The 26883-nt window shown below is 44.1% G+C and overlaps 2 protein-coding genes across 2 annotated transcripts in view; one reads left to right on the forward strand and one right to left on the reverse strand.

Moving 5' to 3' along the window:
• Positions 1-26883, forward strand: part of coro7 (coronin 7) — a 101032-nt gene that overhangs the window by 32831 nt on the left and 41318 nt on the right. The gene's annotated exons all lie outside the window — the stretch shown is intronic.
• On the reverse strand, positions 2918-22972 carry vasnb (vasorin b). The gene is made up of 2 exons (XM_078558766.1): positions 22781-22972; positions 2918-5507 (listed from the first exon to the last, which is right to left on the reverse strand). The coding sequence occupies exons 1-2, from the start codon at positions 22813-22815 to the stop codon at positions 3536-3538; spliced, it is 2007 nt and encodes a 668-aa protein (XP_078414892.1). The 5' UTR covers positions 22816-22972; the 3' UTR covers positions 2918-3535.

Raw genomic sequence — 26883 nt, forward strand, 5'->3', positions numbered from 1 at the left:
ACTAAGAAAAATCATTTGGCTCGTTTTAAAAGCTTCCAATAAAATGAAAAATGTATGTGGCCAAGTCACACATTCTACCCACATTAACATTGAAATGCCCATTGCCTCGGTTGGTATTCCTTTCGTCTCTGAATCAACAGGTTCTGATCGGATGAGAAGTTAAACAGCAGGTCAGTCTGCCCTCTGGGATGTGTGTAGAAAATAAAATCCAACAGCCAAATAAGAAGTACAGGGAGAGAGTCTGGTGTCCTGGCTAACATAACTGCTTCGACAAGATCTCCAAAAACATGGACTGCACATTTATCTCCCTGTTTTTGACAACTTATTGTGCACAAAATGGCTGCCATGCTAGCACTTCAGAGTAACACATTGCATCTGAAATACTTTAACATGTTTGAGAGACCTAATGAATACTAATATTCCTTTCTGGCATTGGTTACCAAGGTGTGCTTGTCACTAATCCACTGAATATAACCTTCATTACTGCCACTGAGCTAGTCTCTAACCTGCTCCATTGCAAGACCATCATTAATCCTGTTAGCATATATAAACATTGAAAGAGAACTCTTAACTCTGTACCAGTTGAAGAAGCTAAAACCAATGGGATCACAGTTCTCTTTAAGAAGTTTCTATAGTGTCTCATTTCTTCCATGAGAGTTTCCTCAAACACACCGCAGCAAAGAATTCTTACCTGGGGAGTATTAAATGTGGAAACACTTCCTGATTTTCAGACCTGTCCCGAGTATTCTTCAAAATCCCTAAGCAAATCTTTGAAACAATGAAATTGCAAATCACTTGGGTTTAATTATTGGCACTCTGAAAACTCCTGTGACAGTGGGAAATAGAAATCAGGTGTGTAGCCTGCGGCCAAATCAAGACCAGTTGTAATTAGACAATGACCTCTGTGTAAGCAAAAGAATGCTTCGCTTCAACACCAGTCAGCAACAGATTCATTTCAAGGTGAAATAAAAGCTGTGCAGGACACAGCGAACATGCGGCAGAGCACAGAGTGACTCTGTCTAAGACCCAAGCTCTGAATTCCATCCCTTAACCTCTCGGCCTCTTTAACTCTCCTCCTTTAAAGCTACCTCTTATACCAACCCCTTTTGACTAAACTTTTGACCACCTGTCCTAATATCTCCCGCTGTGCCTTGGTGTCAAATTCTGTTTGAAAAGTCTTTCCTGAGAAGCATCTTGGGACGTTTTACTTTGTTCATATAAATGCAAGTGTTTGCTGCTAGTCTCATGCACCTTGTAGCAGATTGGAAACCTGCTTACCAGTATTTATCAAGCATAAAATATCCTAAGATGATTGCACAATTCTCTGACTGCTCAAGGCTGTAGGCTTGTGCTGTGGCAGCTGGGTTGAGCTGGTTAAATAATCTAATTACTAAAGTCCTAAAGCAGGACACTGCTAATCCCATTATTAGCTTTCTTGTTTGTGCCCTAATTCTATAGAATTCTCCTTCCTGCAAAGTGCAGGTGTTTTATTAAAGAATTGGCCAAGCTGGTTCCTGGGCCTTGGGCCTAATCCCCATGGCAACAAGCGAAAAAAAACTCAATACATTCCAACAGCACCTGTCTTGCTGCCTGGAGTTAGAAGGTTGTGGAGAGGAAAGGTCACAGGGTGATCTACTAAAGTAAGAGAAGTTTCTGAATGAAGCAGAGAATCCAGGCTTGGAACTTTCCTCCTATGCCAGCTGCAGTTTGAAATTTGCCAGCTCTGAACAAATTCAACTGGCATGGCAGGGGCGACTAGGCCTGGTGATGATTCAACTTTACTATTTTGACTATGAAATTTCCTCAAAATCTCATTCGATAGGTGAAGCTTGCACATTTTGAAACAGGGTAGCAAGTGTCGATGCAGGTTGGTGGGAGAGTGCAAAAAAGGACTTGAATTTTTAAAAACAGGTTTATAGTTTTCATCCTGACAGCATGTTCAAAGTGCAGACTGTACAGTGGAAAACTTGAAGGTCATTGAGCCCATTATCTATGCTGATGCTCCAGTGCAGAAGTGAGGGAGTGCTGCACTGTTGGAGGTGCCATCTTCGGATGAGATGTTAAACTGACTTGCTCATGTGGATGCGAGAGACCTCTCGGCATTATTTTGAAAAATGCAAATTCTCCCTGTTGTCCTAACCACCTCAACCACCATCACTAAAATGGGTTATATGGTCATTATCATATTGCTGTAGTCACTGTTGTAAGGTACTTCATTAACTAAAGCACTTTGGGACCCAAGGTCAAGAAAGGAGCTATAGAAATACAAGTTCTTTCACTCGCTCATCTCCGTGTATCTATCTTTAACTGTCTTTTGGGTTAATTCTTTTCACTTTTCTCCCTTCCCTGCTTGCCACTAGTTCTCACCTCAGAGTGCTTCAGGTCATTTTATTATGTTAGCAGTGTGTTTATAAACCTAATTTTGGAGTGAGCCTGCCCCGCACTTTGGGAGGTGCAGCTTGGAGTGAGTGTTTGCAGATTTCGGATAGGCCCCCTGCAATTTATAGATGGGTGTTGGTCTTGATACTTGTGCCCTCCCCCCTGCCCAGCAGTCTCCCTTGCATCCTGATCCCTCCCAGTTCTGGTGCTATTTCTGATATAAGTGGGAGGCTGGAATTTGAACTCAGCCCTGCATATTGATGGAAGGGGGACAGTATCTCTATAGTTGCTGTGATAGTTCAGACCATCTGTCCCTGGTCCAGTCTTGGCTGCATTTCCAAGTTTGATGTATCTTGCCACCCTCCCTTGGTGGTACAAGTGCCTGATTCATTACCTTCTGTGTTCTACAACTTGCATTATCCCTTCTATCATTCCCCCTCTGCACTGTCAGCACTCCAGCTATTCACCTGTCTCCAAGCATCACCCTTCTCAGTTGATAACACCTGGCTGTGTAACAAAACAGTCCAGAGCCCTGATATCACTTCTCTAGAAAAATATTTATTTGCTTACAAATATTGTCATATACATTGTGTGCTTGGCTCGGTTAAGTTTGGCTCAGCAATATACAGCAGTTAATGGTGGGCCAGTTAGTGGCAAGTGCATGTGTGACCATCACTGGCTCTCTTCCCTTGCGTTGTAGAGCTGTTGGGGAATGATGACAGTCATTATGGGGTGTGGTTAGCTCTGGACCATTATCCATGAACTCCATACATTTAAACCACTCAGATTCTGGCCGTGCAAGTCATATATTGATACATGCAGATAGCTGTCTGAATAACGAAGGTGGCACTAGTGATATTTACAGCGATGCTTTGGAAGATTTGATCTCCTCCTTTGGTAGGGTTTCACAGGGATTCTGTGGATGCCATAAGTATATCCCAGATTGAAGTTTACAGAACAGGGTAAGGAAATCTTGGGCAAGATTGATTAGGCTTCATATCTACTGGATTTTCTTGGGAGAGATTGAAATGGGACTGCTTCAGTGTACTGTGTGCAATTCCACTCTTGATAGGAAAGGACTTTTTGATTGAAGCAGTGAAGTTTTATAGTTGCAATTAGGCTTTGGAAATCCACATTAATCCCCATGAAGGGATGGTCACAAAGCTTTAGGACTGTTGCTTTGGTGATCTTGGATTAATGGCACTTCACTTTGCAGAGCAAGGCATTCATGTTCTTTCCAAGTGCTGGACGAGATATTTCCCTCCTGTAGACTGGGTTTGAATCCTTCCACATCATAAGGGTGTGATTCTCCTCTCTGGGCAGAGTTTTTTTGCTTTTTCCGGCAGTAGAGAGTGATGACAACTGCCAGCAGTAAAGCCAAGAACATGCCTGTGATTGCTGGCCAGATCACACTAGTCAGGTTACTATCCTCCGCCTGTGTGAACGGAGCCAATTGTGTCATTGGCAGTGTCTGTACGACTACGCAAGGCTCTTCTTTAGTGCTGGCCTCTCCCAGAGCTCCAACACAGATCTGATATGTTGAGTTGGGCCACAAGCTTGGGATCCTGTATGTTGGCAGGGACGTTGGAATGTTGAGTGATACTGGCCTGGGGTCCAGGCCTGACCAGTTCTTGTATGTCAGCCGGAGCCCCTTGTAGTAAATTGGGGAGAGTTTGAAACCTTCTAGGTTTAATGTGACTGAAGTGCTGGTTATTTGACTAATGTTCACAAGGCTTTTCTGAGAAGCCTGGAGATCAAGAATACCATTTGCTGCCTCACAGAGTGGTCCATGGAAGCCAGCACGACACATGCATGTGTGTTGCCCATACTTATCCAGTTGGCAAATGCCTCCATTGAGGCATTCTGTGGAGAGGCAGTGATGTCCCTTTGTGCTCAGTTGTTGATCTATTTCAGTGATGGCTCCAAGTGTAGCTCCGCCATTGAAGGACAGTGGTTGTCCTGGCAGGTGTGTGGCTTTGTGACCCAATGTTGGTTTCTTAGCTGTGGTTGGTGGTGACCGTGTGGTGGTTGTGGCACTGATGGGCACGATGGTAGTGGGACATCCAAAGTCAGTATGTGTTAACCTGTTGAGTGGCTTGCCAGCATTGACTGGTGGGAAGTGGCAACGTGTCTCCTCCCACCTCTGGAGGAGAGCATTGTTCGCCCGTACCCATTGGACAAACCAGCTGAGCTGGCAGACACAGTTGTAGGGATTCTCGGCGGCTGTGAGGCTCTTTAAGTTGGGGAAGAGGTCCAAGAAACCCTCGGGAATGGTCCTGAGACTCAACCCACTGATGTCCAGTTTCTGAAGGTTTCTAATGTGCTTGAAGTCCTCACCCTTCAAGTGAGAGATCTTGTTGTTTCCCCGTAGACTCAAATAGGTCAGTTCGCTGAGGTGCTGGAGTGCGGCTGACACAGTCACCAGCTGATTGTCTGACAGATCCAGCTCCTGAAGATTCCTCATGCTCTTAAACATGTCTTCATCTATGGTACTGAGACCAAGACCAGCCAACTTTAAAGATTCAATCTCGGGTGCCTGGATGCTTCTGAGTTCCGCAAATGGGATGTTATTTCTGCTGAGATCCAACAGGAGGAGAGTAGGAAGTTGAAGAGGAGGAAGGCGATGGAGCAGGTTATCCTGCAGCTTGAGCTCGACTAGCTTCATTAGTGTGTCGAAAGCTGCTGGGTGGATGGTCTTGATCTTGTTTTGCTGCAGGTACAATCGTTTCAATTCTTGCAGCCCAGAGAAGGTGTTGTTGGTGATCTCAGTTATCTGGTTGGACGACAGGTCCAGGTTAGAGAGCACACTGAGCGGCTGGAAGACCTCCTGAGGCAGCCTGGTGATTTTATTGTGAGACAGGTGCAGGAGCTTCAGTTCCTGCAGGCCCGCAAAATCCTCTTTGTGCAGGGTGGAAATGGAGTTCTCAAAGGCATAGATGCTGGAGGTGTCGGGAGGGATGTGTTCAGGAATGGCGGACAGTCCCATCTTGATGCACCACAGCATTCCGGAGGTGTCGCAGCTACATTTGGTTGGGCAGCAGAGCACAGAGAGCAGTTTCGTTAGCAGCACTAGGATGGTTAGCCAAGGGAAACTGTGCCATGGGGTCCTCATCATTGGGCACTGAGCTCTGTGGGGACAGAGAGGAATGAATTACAAGGAGCTTCCCAAAGAGTTAGTGGCAGCAACCCTGTGTACAGCCAGTTAGTGGAAGCTGTGGAAAATCCAAGATGATACAGAAGGAGGGAAGTACACTGGTGGTATCTTACTGTGGGTTGGGAGAGGAAGGGTGTGGGGAATGGGAGGTGGAGGGCATGAAGGAAGAGGTGAAAGGGTGTGGGGCTGAGAAGAGACAGAGGAGGATGCAGTGCTGCAGGGAGAGGGGAGGGACAGGAACTGTGTAATGTACGAGGAACACCAGCTTGAGCAGAAGGGCAAAAGCACAGTCAATCTCACAGGGTATGGACAGCACTAAGTTTCCAAGTGAGAGGGTGGGCGAACTGTTTTTGGGGGTTGGGGAAGGGTACAGGCTGTGTTCTGGGGGCGGGCAGTGAGGTTGGGCTGTTTGTTTCAGGGAGGGGGGTCTGAGTTTTGGGGAGGGGAGGGGGATGGGCAATTTGCTGTTATGGCGAGGTGGGGAATGGGTAGTGTTGGGAATTCTTAGCTTGGTATCTGATCGGTGGATGGTTTGGGGTGGGGGGGTGGGGGGCGCAGTTCCCAAAAGATGCAATCTGTAAAATAAAATTGAAAATTGAGCAGAATATTAACGGACTTAAAACTCTACAGAAGAATATTTCTGACTTCAACATTTGCAGAATGTCAGAAGCGTTGTTCTGGCTTTAAGTGTTTGCAGGAATGCTCCTATGACCCCTTCTATTGAGTAGTGGAAGGAGGGGGGGTGGGGGGACTGTGAAAAGGGCAATGGCTCTCACAGCAAGTCAGGATCTCGTGTTGGTAAAATCACTGAGCTTCATTGCAGTGTCAGAAGGGAGAATATACATCTTGTTCCTTCCTCCCAAGGAGAGGCTGCATTCTAATCCCTCAACCACAGAGAAGCCAGGGCAGGGCTGTGCCGCCAGGAACTGTCTTGTGTCTGCAATGAGGAGGAGGTTGAGATTGGGAAACATTCTCTTTCCATAGGGAGAGAGTATTTTTAGAAATTTTGATTCATTCCACACTATTTCCAGACCACATCAGGGGACTGTTAGGGAAGAGGAATGTTCAGTAACAGATTGAATTAATAAAAAAGACATTTTTAAAAAAATTCCTGTGTCCTCTCTAGTTGAAGCACAGGCAGAGCCAGTCACAATGGGAGCAAGCAGTTGCAACACTGCCATTCAAAAAGGAAAAAGAAAGACTTGTTTTTATAATAGTGCCTTTAAACAACCTCAGGACTTCAAAGTACTTTACGAAAAGATCTACGTTTTGAAGTGTAGTCATAGTTGTTATGTAGGGAATCATGGCAACTAATTTGCACACTGCCAGATCCCATAAAACAGCAATGTGATAATGGCCAGATCATTTGTTTTAGTGATGTTGGTTGAGGGATAGATATTGCCCAGGATAGGGGGTTAACACCACTGCTATTTAAAACAATGTAATGGGATCCTTTACATCTACCTGCAAATAGGATCCTGGTTTAATGTCTCATCTGTAAGAAGGCACCTCAGGTAGTACTCAGGTACTCGCCTCCCCTGCCTTCCCACCTTGGCCTCACTCCCTTTACATTTTCTTTTACTCTCTCTGCCAAACTGGTGACAGTGACTAAGAGCAGAATACCCCATATCAGATTTACAGTCCATCTCAGCAGAATAAGCTGTTGTTTGCATGGAATTCGGTTTAGTCTCGAACATAGCTATGGAATTAGAAATATCAACACATCTGTTAGACCTGAAAACTCATGAGTGTGTGGGATTAGCATGTGGTGAGTGGTTGTTGTGTGAAATGTCCCTCAATGTGAGAGACTGGGCCTCTTCGCAAGTTTTGAGAAGGTGAATACGGGAAGAGTAAGGGCTGAAAGTGCTGTGATTTATAAACAGGAGTCTGCTCTGTATGGCAGGAGTGAGCACCCAATCACAAACCTCGCAGTTTCCATAACAAGCCCTCAGCGGGATTGCTGATCAGAGTCAATCTTACTCCAGCCTTTTGCTGTGGGCCTGTGCCCATTATGAGCTGTACTGAGACCGCTCAACAGATGGAGGGGTCTTTGATCTGTGTTTTGGACGGTGCTTGAATCCTGAGTGAATGGCTGGTGTTAAACTCTTGTGCTGCCAGCCTCCAGTATTGCGATGTTTCGTGTTTATCTTTTGTCAACATCTCTCAATCTTTTACTGTATCTTCCTGCAAACAATGACTCCATATATACAAAACTTGAAGGGTTTTACTTATAACAACAACTTGCATTTATATAGAACTATTAATTTAGTAAAACAACCCAAGGTACTTCAAGAGCATTACCAAACAAAATTCCATAGTGAGCCATGTGAGATATTATGGCCGATGACCAAAGTCTTGGTCAAAGAGGGAGGTTTTAAGGAGCATCTTAAAAGGTGGAGAGAAAGGCAGAGAGGTTCAGGGAGGGAATTTTAAGGCCCTGGCAGCTGAAAGTATGGCCACCAAGATTGTAGTAATTACACAAGGCCAGAATTGGAGGAGCACAGAGATCTCGGAGGGTTGTGGGACTGGAGGAAGCTGTCAATCCAAAGTCTTTTCCCTTCAGTGTTTTAAATGCTGATGTGAAAAGTCCCTCTGCCTTTTCAATTTCCAAAGTCAGCATTTGGCATCAGCTGAACTCCTTGGTTGTTTTACTCTGTCTGAAGCCCTTTGAGCACTGCCTCCTGAAAGCCAATTCTGACTGTCTGTGCTGGAGCTGGATGGTCACCTTGGCACAGACTGCTGCATCCTGACATTGCTAAGTGGAAGCTGTTCTGGCTACTGAAGGCTGAGTGAGGGGAATGCTGAGGCCAGCGTGTGGTCATCTGGTCTGGTTTTAGGTCCTGAGATGTTAAATAAACTGCAGGGAAGAATTGAGCCAGGGCCACAGCCAACTGTGCTCCCAGTCCATTAACTGCATGAGATTGTGTGTCCTGAGCTTCAAGCTCTGAGACTTTCCCTGTTGATTGTGGACTTGGTTCTTTGCAGTCCTGTTTGCTACATGCTCCATTCTTTGCACATATTGGTTACAAGAAAGTGGGAGGGAGATGGGCTGTGCTTAACTCTAATCAGTTACAAGGTGGGGTCCTTATGGCTTTGAAGCTCGCAACCCCAAAATCTCATCCTGCAACACCACTGGGGGTTGCTGCTTATGGTTTGGGAACACCTGTCAGAGGCATAGGTCCTATTTGGTGAAAGGATCCTCAGATATAAAGTTGCACCTAAACTAGGACTTAGTGAGCCCCTGTACCCTGGTGGGGAAGGGAATAACCAAATGTCTGTAATATTCCTCAGGGAAGAAGAGATTTGGAAGAGCTGTCTATTTCCTCAGGGGCGTGGTGAATGTTTGAGGGTCGAGCAGCTTAATAACTGAGGAATGGGAGTGAAGTTGAATGAAGCTGACTGTCTATCAGAGATGGGGGAGCTTAAGTGAGCAGAACTGCATTGAGTGGAGTGGTGGTGGGACAGGGAAGTTATGCAAGTAGAAAGGGAGATGGATGGATCCTATGAGAGCACTGGAGTAAGTTACCAGAGGAGGTTATTGCAAATTCCAGCAGCAATGGGTTCCATAGACAGTTGACAGCATTTCCAGAGAGATCGGAATTGAAGGGATATGGTGAGAAGGAGGCATGTTGTTTGGACCAGTGGCTTTTTATCAGTTAGTTGCTTCCTGTTACATGTTGTACGCTCACCAGTGCAACTATTTTGCATAATTGGTTTGGTCTTGAAGGGAATTGTATGTGATTATGACATGGTGGTGTGCATGTGCGTCTCCAGGGGCCTGAGGAATGTACAGCCTGACAGTATGATCTTCCCCATAGCCTCCCTCAATGCTCTCCATCCTTCCAAAAACAATATGTATGTGTGCTGTACCTCAGGGTAAGATAACATTGCCACAGCCTCTGGCTTATTTTTCCAAGGGAATATTTCAAGATGTTTGCTGTAATGTGAGATGCTGCTTTTCATTGCGTTGGTGTAGGGCAGACACATGCAAGCTGTGGAGAACTTCCTGCTCCAACCCTGGCAACTCCTGTGTAACAGGAAGTGGGATAGTGGAAAGATTCCTCCATGCAGATCAGTCAGGACCTGCATTCAGCAGAGTGCAGGCTGTATCTGCAACTAATAGAATCCTAGAATGATACAGGAGGCTGCCATTTGGTTCGCTGTGTCCATGCTAGTATTTATGCTTCAAATGAGCCTCCTCCCATCCTACTTCATCTAATCCCCTCTGCAAATCCTTTTATTCCTTTCTCTTTCGTGTACTTATTGAGCTTCTCTTAAAAGCCTCAATAGCATGAAGAGACGCAAAAAAAATGAGCATATGCGAAATAGACAACACCAAAAGAATAAAGTAGGGTCCCTGAATCACCCTTCTGATCAGTGGGAGCATAGTGATAATTTAGCAATCAAGAGGCCTGGGCTAATGTTCTGGAGACATGAGTTCAAATTCCATCCTGGCAGCTAGTGGAATTTAACTTCAATTAATTAATAAATCTTGAATAAAAAGCTAGTCCTGGTAATGGTGACCATGAAGCAATTTGTCTTTCTTAAAATTTATTTGGATTTAGCTGGATTGTCATAAAAACTCATCTGATTCACTAAAGCTCTTTAAGGAAGAAAATCTGCCATCCTTACCTGGTCTGGCTTACATGTGACTCCAGACCCACAGCAATGTGGATGACTCTCAACTGCCCTCAAATGGCCTAGCAAGCCACTTTGTTGCATCAAACCGCTACAGAAAATCCAAAGAAGAATAAAACAGAGCGTTCTACCTGAAATTGCCTAGGCACTGGAAACGGCGAAGGCACATCCTGCCCAGTTGACCCTGCAAAGTTCTCTTCACTAATATCTGGAGACCTGTGTCAAAATTGAGAGCGCTGTTCCACAGGCTAGTCAAGCAACAGCCTGATGTTGGCTGTAAGTTATGACTCAGTGAGCATGCCTATGTCCTAGACTCCTCCATCACCATCCTTGTGTTATTTCCTGTCCCACAGGCAGGACAGACCTAGGGGTATTTGCATCACAGTAGTATATAGTCAGGAGGGAGTGGCCCTAGGATGATTCAACATTGACTTTGGACCCCATTAAGTCTCATGGCATCAGGTCAATTGCAGACAGGGAAACCTCCAGTTGATTACCACTTAATTCCCTCCCTCAGCTGATAAATAAGTACTCTTCCATGTTGAGCACCAGCTGGAAGAAGCAGTGAAGGTAGCAAGGGCAAAGAATGTACTCTGGGTGGGGTCTTCAATGTCCATCACCAGGAGTGGCTCAGTAGCACCTCGATTGGCTAAGTTCTGAAGGATACATCTGCCAGACTGGGCCTGCAGCAGGTGGTGAGAGAACCAGCATGAGAGGAGAAAACTACTTGCCCTCATCCTCCCCAGTCTACCGGTCACAGATGCATCTGTTCATGACAGTATTGGTAGAGTGACTATCACCCAGTCCTTGTGGAGACGAAGTTCTGTCTTCACGTTGAGGATGTGTCCATCATGTTGTGTGTCACCATCACCGAGATAAATGGGATAGATTCAGTACAGACATAACAGCTCAAAACTGGGCTTCCATGAGGTGCTGTGGGCCATCATCTGCAGAATTGCATTCGACCACAATTTGTAACCTCATGGTCCCGCACATCCCGCACTTTACCATTACCTTCAAGCCAAGGAATCAACCCTTGTTCAGTGAGGACTGTAGGAGAGCATACCAGGAACAGCAACATGCATATCTTAAAAATAAGATGCCAATATGGTGAAGCGACAACACAGGACTACATGCTGTTAAACAGCAGAAGCAGCATGCAAGAGACAGATCTAAATGATCCCACAACCAATGGATCCGATCAAAGCTGTGCAGTCTTGTTACATCCAGTCATGAATGGTGGTGGACAATTAAACTACTAACTGAAGGAGGAGGCCCCCCATCTTCAATGATGAGCGCTCAACAGATCAACGCAAAAGACAGGGATGAAGCGTTTGCAATCATCATCAGCCAGAAGTGGCGAGTGGATGATCCATCTCGGCCTTCCTGAGGTCTTCACCATCACAGATGCCAGTCTTCAGCCAATTTGATTCACTCCATGTGACATCATGAATACAGCAAAGGCAATGGACTCTGTCAGCAGCCCTGCTATAGCACTAAGACTTGTCCTTCAGAATTAACCACAGCCCTTGCCAAGCTGTTGCAGTACAGCTACAACACTGGCACCTACCTGACGATGTCAAAAATTGCCCAGGTATGTCCTGTCCACAAAAAGCCAGACAAATCCAATCTGGCCAATTACCACCCCATCAGTCTAATCTCAATCATCAGCAAAATGATACTCTTTTCGAGTTATCAACAGTCACAGATTGCAACTCTTTTGAGCACAATCACAGTTCTTGGTTTCCGGGAGTGGGACATGAACCCACAACCCTCTGATTCAAAGGCGAAGGTGCTATGAACTGAGCCACAGCTGACACCTCCAAAAGATGCCACAGTACTATTTGAAACTCTTTCGAGTTATCAACAGTCACAGATTGCAACTCGTTCGAGTACAATCACAGTTTTTGGTTTTCTGGGAGTGGGACATGAACCCACAACCCTCTGATTCAAAGGCGAGGGTGCTATGAACTGAGCCACAGCTGACACCTCCAGCAAAATGATGGAGGCTGTCATTGACAGTGCTGTCAAGTGATACCTATTCAGCAATAACTTGCTCATGGATGCTTTGTTTGGGTTCTGCAAGGGCCACTCAGCGCCAGATCTCATTACAGCCTTGGTCCAAACATAGACAAAAGAGCTGAATTCCAAAGGTGAGGTGAGAGTGACAGCCCTTGACATCAAGGCAGCATTTGACCTAGTGTGGCATCAAGGAGCCCTAGAAAAACTGAAGTCAATGGGAATAAGGAGGGAAACTCTCAACTGATTGCAGTCATACCTAGCACAGAGGAAGATGGTTGAGGTGATTGGTCCCCAACAACCAGAGTGTCAGGGTATCTCCTCAGGAGTTCCTCAGGGCAGTGTCATAAGCTGAACAATTTTCAGTTGCTGAATCAATGACCTTCCCTCTATCATAATGTCAGAAGTGGGGATGTTCGCTGATGTGTTCAGCACCATTTGCAACTCCTCAGATACTGAAGCAGGTGGAGCCTGCATTAATCAACAATGGACTGTTGAGGCTCACATTTTACTGGTCACTTAAGTGTCAGGCAATAGTCATCTCCAACAAGAGAATCTTTGACAGCACCTTCCAAACCTGTGATCTCTACTTAGAAGGACAAGGGCAGCAGATGCATGGGAACACCGCCACCTGCAAGTTCCCCTCCAAATCACACACCATCCTGAGTTGGAACTATACCGCCGTTCCTTCACTGTCGCTAGGTAAAATTCTGGAACACCCTCCCTAAATGCACTGTGGGTGTACCCACACCATAAGAACTGCAGCAGTTCAAGGTGGTGGCTGACCACCACCTTCGAGGGCAATTAGGGAAGAGCAATAAATGATGGCATTGCCAGCAACACCCACATCACAAGAACAAATTTTTTTTAAAAAGCCTCTGTCTGGTTTTATCCCAGCCAATGACCAACTGTGTCTGCATTTCCAGCATTGCTGCTTCTACTCTACAGAACCACTGCAAAAAAAGTAAAATCCCTCATCTACCCTTTGGCTTTTGTTGCCAATTACCTTAAATCTGTGTTCTCTGCTTACGGATCCTTCCACCACTGGAAATAGTTTCTCTTAATTTACTCTATCAAAATTTTTCATGATTTTGAACGATCTCTTAAACTTCTTAACTTCTCTTAAGGAGAATAATCCCAGCTTCTCAAGTCTCAATATAACTGGAGTCCCTAATAGAATCGTTACAGCACAGAATTGTTACAGGAAACAGGGATGAGGAATAAACAGGTCTTTTTTGGAGCAGCAGGCGGTGACTAGTGAGGTACCACATTGGTCTGTGCGTGGGCCCCAGCTTTCACAATATATTTCAATGATTTGGATGAGGGAGCCAAATGTAATATTTTCAAGTTTACTGATGACACGAACTTGGTGGGAATATAAGCAGTGAGGAGGGTGTTAAGAGGCTTCAAGGCGATCTAGACAGGTTGAGTGAGTGGGCAAATACATGGCAGGTGCAGTGTAACGTGGATAAGTGTGAAGTTATCCACTTTGGTAGGAAAAACAGAATGGAAGAGTATTATTTAAATGGTGATAGATTGGGAAATGTTGACGTATAAAGAGACCTGAGTGTCCTTATACGCCAGCCACTGAAAGCAAGTTTGCAGGTGCAGCAAGCAGTTAAGGCGGCAAATGGTATGTTGGCCTTCATTGCGAGAAGATTTGAGTACAGGAGCAAGAATGTCTTCCCGTAGTTGTACAGGGCCTTGGTGAAACCACACCTAGAGTATTGTGTGCAGCTTTGGTCTCCTTGCCTCATAAAAGAATATACTTGCCATAGAGGGAGTGCAGCAAAGGTTCACCAGACTGATTCCTAGGATGGCAGGATTGTTGCATGAGAGATTGGGCTGATTAGGCCTGTATTCACTGGAGTTTAGAAGAATGAGATGGGATGCCATTGAAACATATAAAATTATGACAGGGATGGAGAGACTGGATGTAGTGATGATGTTTCCTCTGGCTGGGAGGAGTCTAGAACAAGGGGTCACAGTCTCAAGATACAGGGTAGGCTGTTTTTTTTTCATTCGTTCAGGGGATGTGGGCATTGCTGGCTAGGCCAGCATTTATTGCCCGTCCCTAATTACCCTTGTTCAGAGAGCATTTAAGAGTCAGCCACATTGCTGAGAGTCTGGAGTCGCATCTAGGCCAGACCAGGTAAAGACAGCAGATTTCCTTTCCTAAAAGGGCATTACTGAACCAGATGGGTTTTTATGATAATCGTTTCATGGTGATCATCAGACTTTTAATTCCAGATTTTAAAAATTCAAATCTGCCATGTTGGGATTCGAACCCAGGTCCCCAGAGCATTACCCTGGGTCTCTGGATTACTAATCCAGTGACAATACCACGATGCCACCACCTCTAGGACTAAGATGAGGAGAAACTTCTTCACTCAGAGGGTGGTGAACCTGTGCAATTCTCTACTACAGAAGGCTGTGAAGGCCAAGTCACTGAATATATTTAAAAAGGAAATAGATTTCTGGACTCGAAAGGCATCAAGGGGTATGGGGAGAGAATGGGAGTATGGCATTGAGATAAAGGGTCAGCCATGATCATATTGAAGGACCAAATGACCTACTCATGCTCCTATTTTCTATATTTCTAAGGCCATTTAGCTCACTGCCCATGCTGGGCCTCCTAAGGAGCAATTCATGTACTACCACTCACCGAGCCTCTCCCCACATCCTTGCACATTCCTCCTTTTCAGGTATTTAGAAAATTTAGGAAATGTAGAAAAAATTATGGCACTCAGCCCATCAAGTTTGCACTGACTGAAAAATGAGCACCTTCAGCCTAATCCCATTTTCTGGCACTTGGTCCATAGCCCTGCAGGTTATGGGATTTTGGGTGCATATCCCAGGCACCCTTTAAATGAGTTGAGGATTTCTGCCTCTACTACCCTGTTAGACAAAGAGTTCCAGAACCCTACCACCCTCATTCCTCACTTTCTTTCTCAAAAATTTTCCTCATTTCCCCTCTAATCCTTCTACCAATCACTTTAAATCTATACCCCTTAGTCACTGACCTCTCTGCTAAGAGAAATAGGTCCTTCCCATCCACTCTATCCAGGCCCCTCACAACCTTGTACACCTTATTCAAATCTTCCCTCAGCCTCCTCTATTCCATAAGACCATAAGATATAGGAGCAGAAATTAGGCCCTTGGGCCCATCGAGTCTGCTCCGTCATTCAATCATGGCTGATAAGTTTCTCAACCCCATTCTCCTGCCTTACCTCCATAACCTTTGATCCCCTTACCAATCAAGAATCTATCTATCTCGGTCTTAAATACACTCAATGACCTGGCCTCCACAGCCTTCTGTGGCAATGAATTCCATAGATTCACCACTCTCTGGCTAAAGAAGTTTCTCCTCATCTCTGTTAAAAGGTCTTCCCTTTACTCTGAGGCTGTGACCTCGGGTCCCAGTTTCTCCCACTAATGGAAACATCTTCCCCACGTCCACTTTATCCAGGCCTTTCAGTATTCTGTAAGTTTCAATCAGATCCCCCCTCATCCTTCTAAACTCCATCGAGTATAGACCCAGAGTCCTCAAACGTTCCTCATATGTTAAGCCTTTCATTCCTGGGATCGTTCTCGTGAACCTCCTCTGCACCCTCTCGAGCATCCTTCCTAAAGTGGTGCCCAGAATTAGATGCAATACTCCAGCCAGGGTCTAACCAGTGATTTATAAAGGCTTAGCATAAATTCCTTGCTTTTATACGCTATACCAAAGATCCTGTATGCTTGTTTATGCAATGTACATAGTACTGAGTCTGTAATGTATATGCAGTCCCAGCAGAGTGTAATGTGGCTCGGGAGGTTGTGGTGGGGTGGCGCGGTCGTCGGTTCCAGTTTGATGGTCAATGAGACACAGGTGTAGTGAACTGACTGGAAAGTGTGGGGCTTTGTTACATGTCAGTCTGAGGAAGTTTGAGTGGGAACAGGTTGAATATCGACTAAAGCATTCATCTGCTTTCTAATGTCTGGTTGAGATGGAACCCAACTCCCTTTGCTAATGATAATCCAATACTACTTTGAAGTGAGAATTTTATTCTTTGCCATGCTAGCTGCCTGTGATACCTGTTCCGAGCTCTAATAGGCCTTGGTAGCAATGGGGAAGAGGTTTGCTGACATGGCATTTCATTTAAGGTTCGATTTTGGCACATTTGTTCTTATCACTGTAAACAAAATGGTTGTAGCCTTGAGAGTTCTCTGCCTAGATCTATTGTCATATGACCCAGGGAGCCCCAGCCCCTCGTTACTCATTCACCAACCTCTTCTAATGTGTGCTCAGAACCTAAACACCAGCCTGAAAGCAAAACAGAGATACTGGGCCTATGCTGCAATTGACCAATAATGCAGGCTGTTTGATCACCATGAATTGCTATTTAACATCGAATTTGAAACTACAGAAGGATGGCATTCAGTGCAATACAACTGCACCGGTGCTAAGAAAGAACTTGCATTTATACAGCGCCTTTCTCATCCTTCGATATCCCATTACTGTCAATTATTTTTTGAAGTGCAGCCACTTTTGTAGCCACTTTGCACACAGGAAGATCCTGCCACAATGCGACAAATGTTCTGTTTTAGTAATGTAGTTTGAGGGATAAATATTGGCCCAGGATACCAGGCAGCGCTCCCCTGCTCTTCGAAATAGTGTCATGTGATCTTTTATTTATTGAACATTTTCAGCTGATCAGAGAGCCAGCATAGATTTTAAAGGGTGGATCAAGCCTTAATAAATTTTGACTAAAATATTGGACAGGAGAATGTCTATGGATGTTATTTATATGGGCTTCCAGAAGGCATTTGATAAAGTCCCTCATGAGAAAACATTAAAAATGGGAGGTGTAGGTCAAACAGGCCTTCGAGGTTGCTCTCCTATTCAATATTGATTCTTGAACTCACCTTCACTTCCCCATACAATCCCCATATCCTCTTATCTTTAAATTCTAAGAGAATCAATTCTATTTCAATCTCAGTCTTAAATATACTCAATGACCGAACATCCACAGTTCTCTGGGGTGCAGAATTCCAAATGTTCACAACTCTTGAGTAAAGAAATCTCTCATCTCAGTCCTAAACAGCCAATCCCTTAGTCTGAGACTCCACCCCCATGTTCTTGACATTCCAGCCAGGTGAAACCACCTCTCAACATCTATCCTGTCAAGCCATTACAGAATTTTAATGTTTCAGTGAGATCGCCTTTCATTATTTTAGACTCCTGAGAATATAAGTATATCCTATGTAACTTTTTCTCAGAGGACAACCCTTTCATTCCAGGAATCGATCTAGACTGTTCGCTAAAAGTGTACCTCATGGAATTCTTGATACATTATTGACATATTAGAACATGGGCTGACAGGCAGAAGACAGAAAGAAGGGATAATCGCAAGGTACTCTAATTGACAGGATGAGACTAATGGTGTTGGGGTGTAAAATACAGTATTCACTGTATTTATTAATGACTTAGATGATGGGATGGAAAGCCATGTATCTAAATTTGCCGATGACACAAAGATAGTCAACATTATAAGCAGTGTAAAATTACAAAGCAATATAGATTAAGTGAATGGATAAAACTGGCAAATGGATTTCAATGTAGACAAATGTGAGATCATCCAATTTAGACCTAAAAAGGATAGATCAGGATATTTTCTAAATAGTGAGAAGAAAGAAAAAGTGGAAATCCAAAGAGACTTATGAGACAGGTGCATAGATCATTAAAATGTGATGCGCAGGTACAGAAAATAATCAAAAAGGCTAATGGAATTCTGGCCTTTATATCTAGGAGGCTAGAATACAACAAGGTAGAAGTCATGCTTCAGCTATACAAAATTCTGGTTAGACCACACCTGGGGTACTGTGAGCAGTTCCAGGCACCACACCTTAGGAAGGATATATATTGATTTTGGAGGAGGTGTAACGTTGATTTACCAGAATGATACCTAGACTCCCAAGGGTTAAATTATGAAGAGAGATTACATAAACTAGGGTTGTATTCCTGGAATTTAGAAGGTTAATGGGTAATTTGATTGAAGTTTTCAAGATATTAAGGGGAACAGTTGGTTAGATAGAGGAGAACTATTTCCCCTGGCTGGGGAGTTTAGGACTAGGGTGCATAGTCCAAAAATTAGAGCCAGACCAGAAATGAGAAAACAATTTTACATGCAAAGAATGGTAAAAGTTTGGAACTCTCTTCCACTTGTGACAATTAATGCTAAATCAATTGTTAATTTTAAAGCTGAGATTGATAGATTTCTGTTGGGGCAAAGGCAGGTATATGGAGTTAGGTTGCAGATCAGCCATGCTCTCATTGAATGGTGAACAAGCTTGAGGGGCTAAATGGCCTACTCCTGTACCTCTGTACATCCACCTGAGAGAGCAGATGGGACCTCTGACAGTAAGCACTCCCTCAGTACTGTACTGGGAGTGCCAGTCTGGATTTTGTGTTCAAGTCTCTGGATTTGGGGCTTGAATCCACAACCTTCTGAATCAGAGGCAAAAGTGATATTAGCCGAGTCACAGCTGACCCCTTCTGGGTTATCTACTCTGATCTCCCTGATCCCTCCACATTTCATTCTATACTTGTTTTCTTGTACTTGTACACTACGGAGTGATTCTGCATTAAATCCACTCTATAGCTTCCTTACTCTGTAGTGAAACATGGCCCAATTCATTTCCTGTCACTATCTTTGACCCTCGCCCTTCAAAAAAGTTGTTGCATTGACTGAACCTTGGCTTCCCTCATGGGGAACCAGGAGCTCTTACTACTAGCTATGCCTTTAAGCAAGGTTTTGTTTTAACTGTGAAGGCTGCAAGTAGAGGCTTTATCTTCACCATTCCAACCCTGGCAACAAACTCCTTTTACATTTAACACAGGGTGCTGGGGGAAGAAGTGTTACTGAGTGACAGTGTGAGGGAGCTGGACTAACATTGGTGAGAAATACAGTGGATGAAAAAGGTGCTGGGGGGGGAGAGGTAACAGGATGATGTCATGTGCGATAAGAATTCTGGCATTATGTCCCTCTGAGGGTCTGCCCTGGGAGGAGTTGAGATGAATGAGTTCTCAGTCAGCAGTCAGTCGACATATCTGACATTCTCCATTTGGGCAGCTCCAGTCTGAATGCAGTTTGACCCTTGTGAAGGATTACACTGGGGTCAAATCCGCAGACCAAATCCATCTGAAAACCTTCAGACAAAAAAAAACTCCTGTCGAGCTATCCACTTTTTAATTAAAGGCCGGTGGCAGCTAAAAGCTTGTTTACTTTACTCTTTCTCAACCCTCTTGTCCAAAGGTTGGCCTCTGCTACTCACTGGCTCCTGGAGCGAGCTCCACCCCTGCATACCATCCTGAGGTAATGAGAACATTATTATAAATTCCACTCTCTTCAGCAGTTACAGAAACAGTATCCCCTGTCTATTTAAAAAAAACCTACAGACACCACATTCACTAACCACTGCCAAGAAAAATCTCTACAGCACTAATACTGTAACTAGGAATCCTCGATTTCACTGCCTGCAGTAGAGGAATGGATGGTCTCCCTATTGTTCTGAGGAACTGTTGCCCTGTACCTGGGGGAGTAAAGTCCTCTTGTTGCTCTCAGGGGGTAGTGAAGGTCTCCTGTGGCCCTCTGTCTGGGAGGAGTGAATCCTCTTGTTGCCCTATATCTGGGGGAATTAGGGTCTCTGTTACCATATGTCTGAGGAAGGTCTCCTGTTTCCCTGTCTTTTCGAATACTCTGGAATACTTCCATGACTTTCTGTGGCAGATTAATTCATTTCTTAAAAATGTATAGTTATAAATTCCCCACAATTTGTACTGACAGTCAGAATATGTTTAAATCTAATTCTAAAAGGAGATCCTTGCTGCACCTGATCCTTATCCTGGTGTTTGTACGTGGCAGTGAGGCTACACCTTTACCTGTAAAATCCCGCCTTTTCACTTGAAGCAAGGTCAGCTGGTAATTCAGGCTCATCCTGTTCCTTTACCAGCCTTGTTAATTTACCAGTATGACTAATACCATAATTTTTACCCTACAGAATAAACAGAAACTCCATTCCCAACCCATGTAACCCTTACTCTGCTGAATAAGCATGATCTCTGTGCTGTTAGTGACTAACCCTTACCCCACTGAATAAACAGTAGCTGTGTACAGTTACTTAGTGTGTGACCCTTACACTGCTGAATAAATGGTAATTCTGAACAGTTACACAGGGAGTAATCCTTACCCTGCTGAATAACAGTAATTCTTGTTAATAATGAGATACCTGAGACCATTGTGGCAGGGACCAGAAACGATCTCCATTTCCTCATCAACAATTTCATCCCTACATCTCTCTCTACAACATTACCTGTTTCCATTCCTGCCATAACACATTTGCTGTTGAAACCCTCATCCATGTCCTTGTTACTTCAAAGCATTACTCTCCTGGCCAACCTCCCATCTTCCACCCTGTGTAAACTTGAGCTCATCCTAAACTCTGCTGCCTGTGTCCTAACTCAGACCAAGTCCTGCTCACCTGTCACCCCTGTGTTTTCTGACCTACATTGACTCCTGGCCCAGCTACACCATGAATTTAAAATTTTCAACCTTGTGTTCAAAAAGGGGTAATATATTAGCTTGGATAGAGGATTGGCTAACCAACAGAAAGCAGAGAGTCGGGATAAATGGGTCTTTTTCTGGATGGCAAGCTGTAACTAGTGGGGTGCCACAGAGTTCGATCCTTGGGCCCCAATTATTTACAATCTATATGAATGACTTGGATTCAGGGATAGAAGGTACTATAGCTAAATTTGCAGATGACACCAAAATAGGTGGGAAAGTAAGTTGCAATGAAGAAATAAGAAATTTACAAATGGATATGGACAGGTTAGGTGAATGGGCCAAAATTTGGCAGATGGAGTTTAACGTGGATAAGTGTAAGGTTATCCATTTTAGTCGGAAGAATAAAAAGGCGACTTATTATTTAAATGGAGAGAAACTTCAGATTGCTTCAGTGCAGAGGGATCTGGGTGTCCTCGTGCATGAATCGCTGAAAGCTAGTATGCAGGTACAGCAGGTAATAAGGAAGACAAATGGAATTTTGGCATTTATTGCTAAGGGAGTAGAGTATAAAAATGGGGAAGTGTTGCTGCAACTGTACAAGGCATTGGTGAGACCACACCTGGAGTACTGTGCAAAGTTTTGATCCCCTTACTTGAGGAAGGATGTAGTTGCATTGGAGTCGGTTCAGAGGAGGTTCACTAGATTGAGATTCCAGAGATGCAGGGCTTGTTTTATGAGGAGAGATTGAGTAGTTTAGGCCTATACTCACTAGAATTTAGAAGGATGAGAGGAGATCTCATTGAGGTATATAAGATGCTAAAGGGGATAGACAAAGTAGATGTGGAGCAGATGTTTCCCCTTGTGGGGCATTCTAGAATGAGAGGCCATAGTTTTAGGCTAAGGGGTGGTAGATTTAAATCAGAATTGAAGAGGAATTACTTTTCTCAAAAGGTCATGAATCTGTGGAATTCACTACCTCAGAGTGCAGTGGATGTCGGGACACTGAATAAATCTGAGGAAGAGATAGACAGATTTTTAATTTACTAACGGGTTGAAAGTTTATTGGGAGAGGGCGGGAAATTGGAGCTGAGGCCGAAATTAGATCAGCCATGATCGTTTTGAATGGTGGGACAGGCTCGAGGGGCTGAATTGCCTACTCCTCTTAGTTCTTATGTTCTAAATCCCTATGTGGCTTCACCCCTCCCTATCACTGTAACATTTTCCAGCTCTACAACCCATATCTCTCAATCCAGCCTTTCGTGTATCATTCATTCCTTGGCCCCAACATTGGCGGCCATGCGTTCAGCTGCCTAAACCCTAAGCTCTGGAAAGTCTCTCCTTAAACCTCTCCGGTTTCCATCTCTCTAGTCTCCTTTAAGAACCTCCTGGAAACGCACCTCTTTGACTTAACCTTTAATGACCCAATATCCCCTTCTTTGGCTCTGTGTCCATTTGCATCTGATCTTGTTTCAACATGTTGGTGTTCTCTACATTTATGGTGCTAAATAAATGCACCAATACTCTGAATAAACAGTAACTCCAGTTATATGGTAAATATCCCTTAACCTGCTGACTAAACCATATCTGTTATAAAACAAGCATACTATGCAGACCGGAGCGAGGTTTTATCTGCACCCGAATGATTGGTGCATTACTGCTTTCTAATTCGCTTACTGAAGCTTTTCCTTGATATATTTTGAAATTCTGCTAAACTCTTTCATGGGCTTTAGATCTTTGACTGGTTTGGGGTTTGTTTAATACCACTCAGATGTTTGAGCTTATAGCAGCTCAGCGTTTTGGTGCAGTGCTGGACGAAATGTACTGAAGTATTTGGAGGCTGCTGCTTTCTAATAAATGTGCACGGTGGCTCAGTTAGAGAGTGCAAAGAGACCTTCCTTCGCAACTGGAAGTAAAACCTCTGGAAAAAGACTCGCGTGCTATTTTGTCAAGAGATTTTGTTTCAATTAATGGACCATAGCTTAGAGAGACGAAGGCAGTATCCAGAGCTGAGTAATTGTGAGAGACATAAAATCAATCTTACCTTGCTCGCCGCATGCAGTGAGGAAAAGCAAACATGTTGTGGTGACCTGTGGAGTGTTGGGGGTCTCCTCAGACTAGCAGGATGCCTCAGCGCGAGTATGGACTGGGTGCTCAAAGAGAGAGACTGAGAGAGCCAGGAAGGAGCAAACAGCATCTCACTGTTGCCCCGCTCCGCTCTATTCCTCTAAGGGATCTGGCAAAAAAGCAATGCTAATGAATGCAATCTGCGATTTTCACAGAGGGGGAGGGAACTGTAATTGCCACTCCCCTCTGACTGGAGAGACGTGGGCTGGAGCCTTATTAACCCTGTGAGTGCTGCCTGGATAACTTACCACTAAATGTTACACCTTGCACTATTTATTTGCAGAGGGTGACAGATACGGGGAAATATTCAGTGGGCTGTTTTGCACCCCTTGTTCCAATATAATATAACCTCAAGCTACCAACTGGTATTTGAACATGTACTTGTTAAATCAGCCTGTGTAATGGTGACAACTATTGCAATTCACATGTCACTCAATCCACAGGCTAGTTTGTAATTCACTTGGTCGACAGTGCCCTAACAGGTCATCTGGGACAGTTCCAGATTACTGGATATGCAGTCTATTTAGCTAATCCCCAAAAACCAACATCCCCCAGTCAACCCGCTAACCCCCACAAATATCTCTTCAATTTTCTTAAGATTTTCCACACACCCTCCCTCCCTAAACACTCCATTCCCACATTCAGAGACAGAAGGTCATGGGTTCAAGTCCCCTAATCCGGGCTGATGCTGCCAGTGCTGTGCTGAGGGATCGCAACACTGTCGAAAGGTCAGTACTGAGGGAATGCTGCAATGTTGGAAGGTCAGTCCTGAGGGCGCGCTGCACTGTCAGAGGGTAAGTCCTGAGGGAGTGCTACACAGCTGGAGGGGCAGTACTGATGGAGTGCTGCTCTGTCAGAGGGGTCAGTACTGAGGGAGTGTTGTGCTGTCAGAGGGTCAGTACTGTGGAGGCGTTGCAGTGTCAATGGTGCCATCTTTCAGATGAGATGTTATACCAGTGCCAACATCTGCCTTCTCAGGCTGAAGGAAAGAGATCCCTTGACACTATATCGAAGGAGAGCAAGAGAGATCTCCCTGGTGTCTTGGCCAATATTTATCCCCCAGCTGGCATCACTAAAAACAAATTATCTGGCCATTGTCACATTGATTGTCTGTGGAAGCTTGCCATTGTCTGCCATTTTCTACATTACTGGTCAGCTTCAGTGCTGTCTGTACTGATAACTTGCTGTTCACCCAAACACTGTCCACTTCTAGTTTAAGGGTTAAATGATGAAGACAGCTTGCATACACTTGTATTCCCTTATAATTCCCTTTATAAGGTTGCGGGGTGATCCAACTGTGGTAGTCTAAAATGATTAAGGGATTCAAAAGGATAGATAGAGAAAACTATTTCCTCTAGTGGGGGGCGTTCCAGTACAAGGGGACAAAATTTTGAAATTAGAGCCAGGCCATTTAGAAATGAAATCAGGAAGCACTCTTTCCTGCAAAAAGTGTTGGGAATTTAGAAATTGATCATCAAAAAAGCTGTGGATGCTCAGGGACAATTGGAGTTTTCAAGACTGAGATTGATAGATTTTGTTTTTGTTTGATAGATTTTTTTTGAGTAAGGTTATAAAGGGACATAGGGCAGAAGTAGGTAAATCAAGTACAGATCAGCCATCATATACTTGAATGGCAGAACAGATTTGAGGCGCTGAAAAGACTCGTCCTGTTCCTGTGTTTAACTTGCTGTGATTCACTCAATGTAGCGCCTTTTTGGAGGATTTAACTCTTTCCTAGACAGGAGTGTCTCAAGAGAACACTGAGCCTCCTGTGGACGTTCCATGGGGTCACCATTAACAGGGGTAACAGAGGGTGCCTCCCAGAGGGAGCCCTCATTAGATTTTTCAATAAGCCACACTTATCTGATCAGTGCTGCTGAGAAAGTTGCCCATCCAGTTCTGTTACTCATTTAGACATACCAGAGGGAGGGAGGCCAGCTCCCTGGAGAGGCCATCTTATATCCCCTGACTGAAAACAGTGGGCTGCTACTTTAACTGGCGCAGAATCTCCACTGATTGCCCTAGAGGACCAGAGCCAAGCAGCTTCTTCTGACAGTTGTTGTGATGCAGGTGTCACCGCTTTTCCCGGTTCAGCTGATAGTTGCAGCTATCTTGATCCCTGATCTTGATCATTTTACAGCCTCATGATTTTTGTGTAAGATTAGTTCTCTTACCCTCTCTTCTAAATCTCTAAATTCGATCTTATATGTATGGATCCTTGAGTATTGGAACCAATTCGTTTCTCTCTGCCTTGTCACATGCTTTCATAACTTCAAACGCTTCTAACATATCTCTCCATAAGCTGCGCTGTTCTCACACTAACCCCCTCTGTAACACTAACCTCCTAGAGATCCAGAAACCTGCTGGTTTTACCTGTGGGTTCACTATAGTTAGTTTACTGTCAGTGTGCGGGTCCGTCACAGGGATTGTTTCAGCTGCAGCAGTAAAGCTGGCGACAAGGCAGACTTGTTTGGGGGAGTGGAAATATTAGGGAGGGTGATGAAATGGTAGAGGAAGTAAATTCATCCTTCACATCAGTCATTACAGATAAAGGTTGTGCAAGTTCTGAGCCAAGTAAAATTGGCTCCAGAAAGCTTGTAGAGGGAGGTTAGTGTTATAGAGAGGGTTAGTGTTAGAATGGTGCAGTTTATGGAGAGATGTGTTAGAAGTGTTTAACTTTACGAAAGGATGTGACAGGCGCGAGAGAAACAAATTGGTTCCAATACTCAAGAGGCCATACATACAAGATTGAATGTAAGAGATTTAGAACAGAGGGTAGGAGAACCAATCTTGCACAAAAATTGAGAGGCTGTAGAATTCACTTCCAGGGTTAGTAATTGAGAAGGAAACTATGTTAACATTCAAGATTAGGTTGTAGAGGTGGTTGAATTTAATTTAACAGGGCGGGCAGTTGTGGTTAGGAATATTTGGTTATGAATAGGGATAATGTCAGCATGAACTGGATGGGCTGAATGGCCTGTTTCTGTGTTGTAATCTCAATGTATTATGAGTGTGGTGTAAAATTCTGGAACACGAAATATTACTGTGGAGGATATGGCCTGTGCAATAGATGGGAGTTGGGTTAGTACTAAGTGTGTAGCTTCTGAGGCTCATTGTTTTGGGGAGGAGCTGCAACCTGGTCATAGACACTGATATAGAATTTTTAAAAAGTTACAACATTTTTAGCCCACAAGCTTCAAATATACATTCATGCCCCACCTCACCCTAATGACTGGTTGTTCTGGAGAAACAGTTAGTTATAGAAGTGGTAGTTTGCGCTAGGATGAATGAGCCTTTATTCAACCCTAGGTTTAGTGTAAGCACTATGAATTAGACAAGACATCACAGCATGATCATATGGGTTTGTTGTTTGTGTCTAATCCTAGTTCTGTTCATTTTTATACCGATTTTCTCATTAAATTGTGTTGGAGTGTGAATAAGTCCCTGAGACTGACCTAAGACAATGTGCACCATGGCCTTTTGAATCAATAGCTCCCTCTGTCCATACACATAGCACATATACCGAGTCAGTTGATATGTGCAGTTTGTCGTCTCTGCACCAATTCTGTTTACTTAGCACATCTATATAATGCTATCACTGTCCATGTGAGCACCCTGTTCTGTATGTACCATATGAGATCCCAAGCACATAACCCATTAACAGTCAGTAAACACAATGAGAACTCTGAATAGATAGTATCACTTCATAGGTTTCACTTCATGTGTATTCTTTGTCTGCATAACAGTTTCAAAGTAATTGATTGTAAGTGAAAGAATTGAGCACATGCAGCATGATGTAAGGTGCTGTGTAAATACAAGCCTCTGTGTCACATACAAGTACACTTTCATTCACAGCTTCAAGTGCTGAGTGATAGCCCAATTAGTTAGATGGCACTTTTTCTTATAGATGGGTACATTGTCATGTAGGTGGCACCTTTCTTATTGACACTGCTGTTCCACATAAACAGGACTGTGGAATTACATTCAGTCCATATGTACAAAGTGAAGCTTTGCACATAT

The sequence above is a fragment of the Cetorhinus maximus genome, chromosome 15 (assembly GCF_964194155.1).
Source record: "Cetorhinus maximus chromosome 15, sCetMax3.hap1.1, whole genome shotgun sequence".
NCBI lineage: Eukaryota > Metazoa > Chordata > Chondrichthyes > Lamniformes > Cetorhinidae > Cetorhinus > Cetorhinus maximus.

Bases quoted from the DNA above. Each gene is read 5' to 3' on its own strand.
- vasnb (XM_078558766.1), bottom strand. From the start codon at position 22,815: ATGTTTGCTTTTCCTCACTGCATGCGGCGAGCAAG. The intron at 5,508-22,780 runs GTAAGATTGATT...CTGTCCCCACAG, and splicing joins CACTGCATGCGGCGAGCAAG to AGCTCAGTGCCCAATGATGA.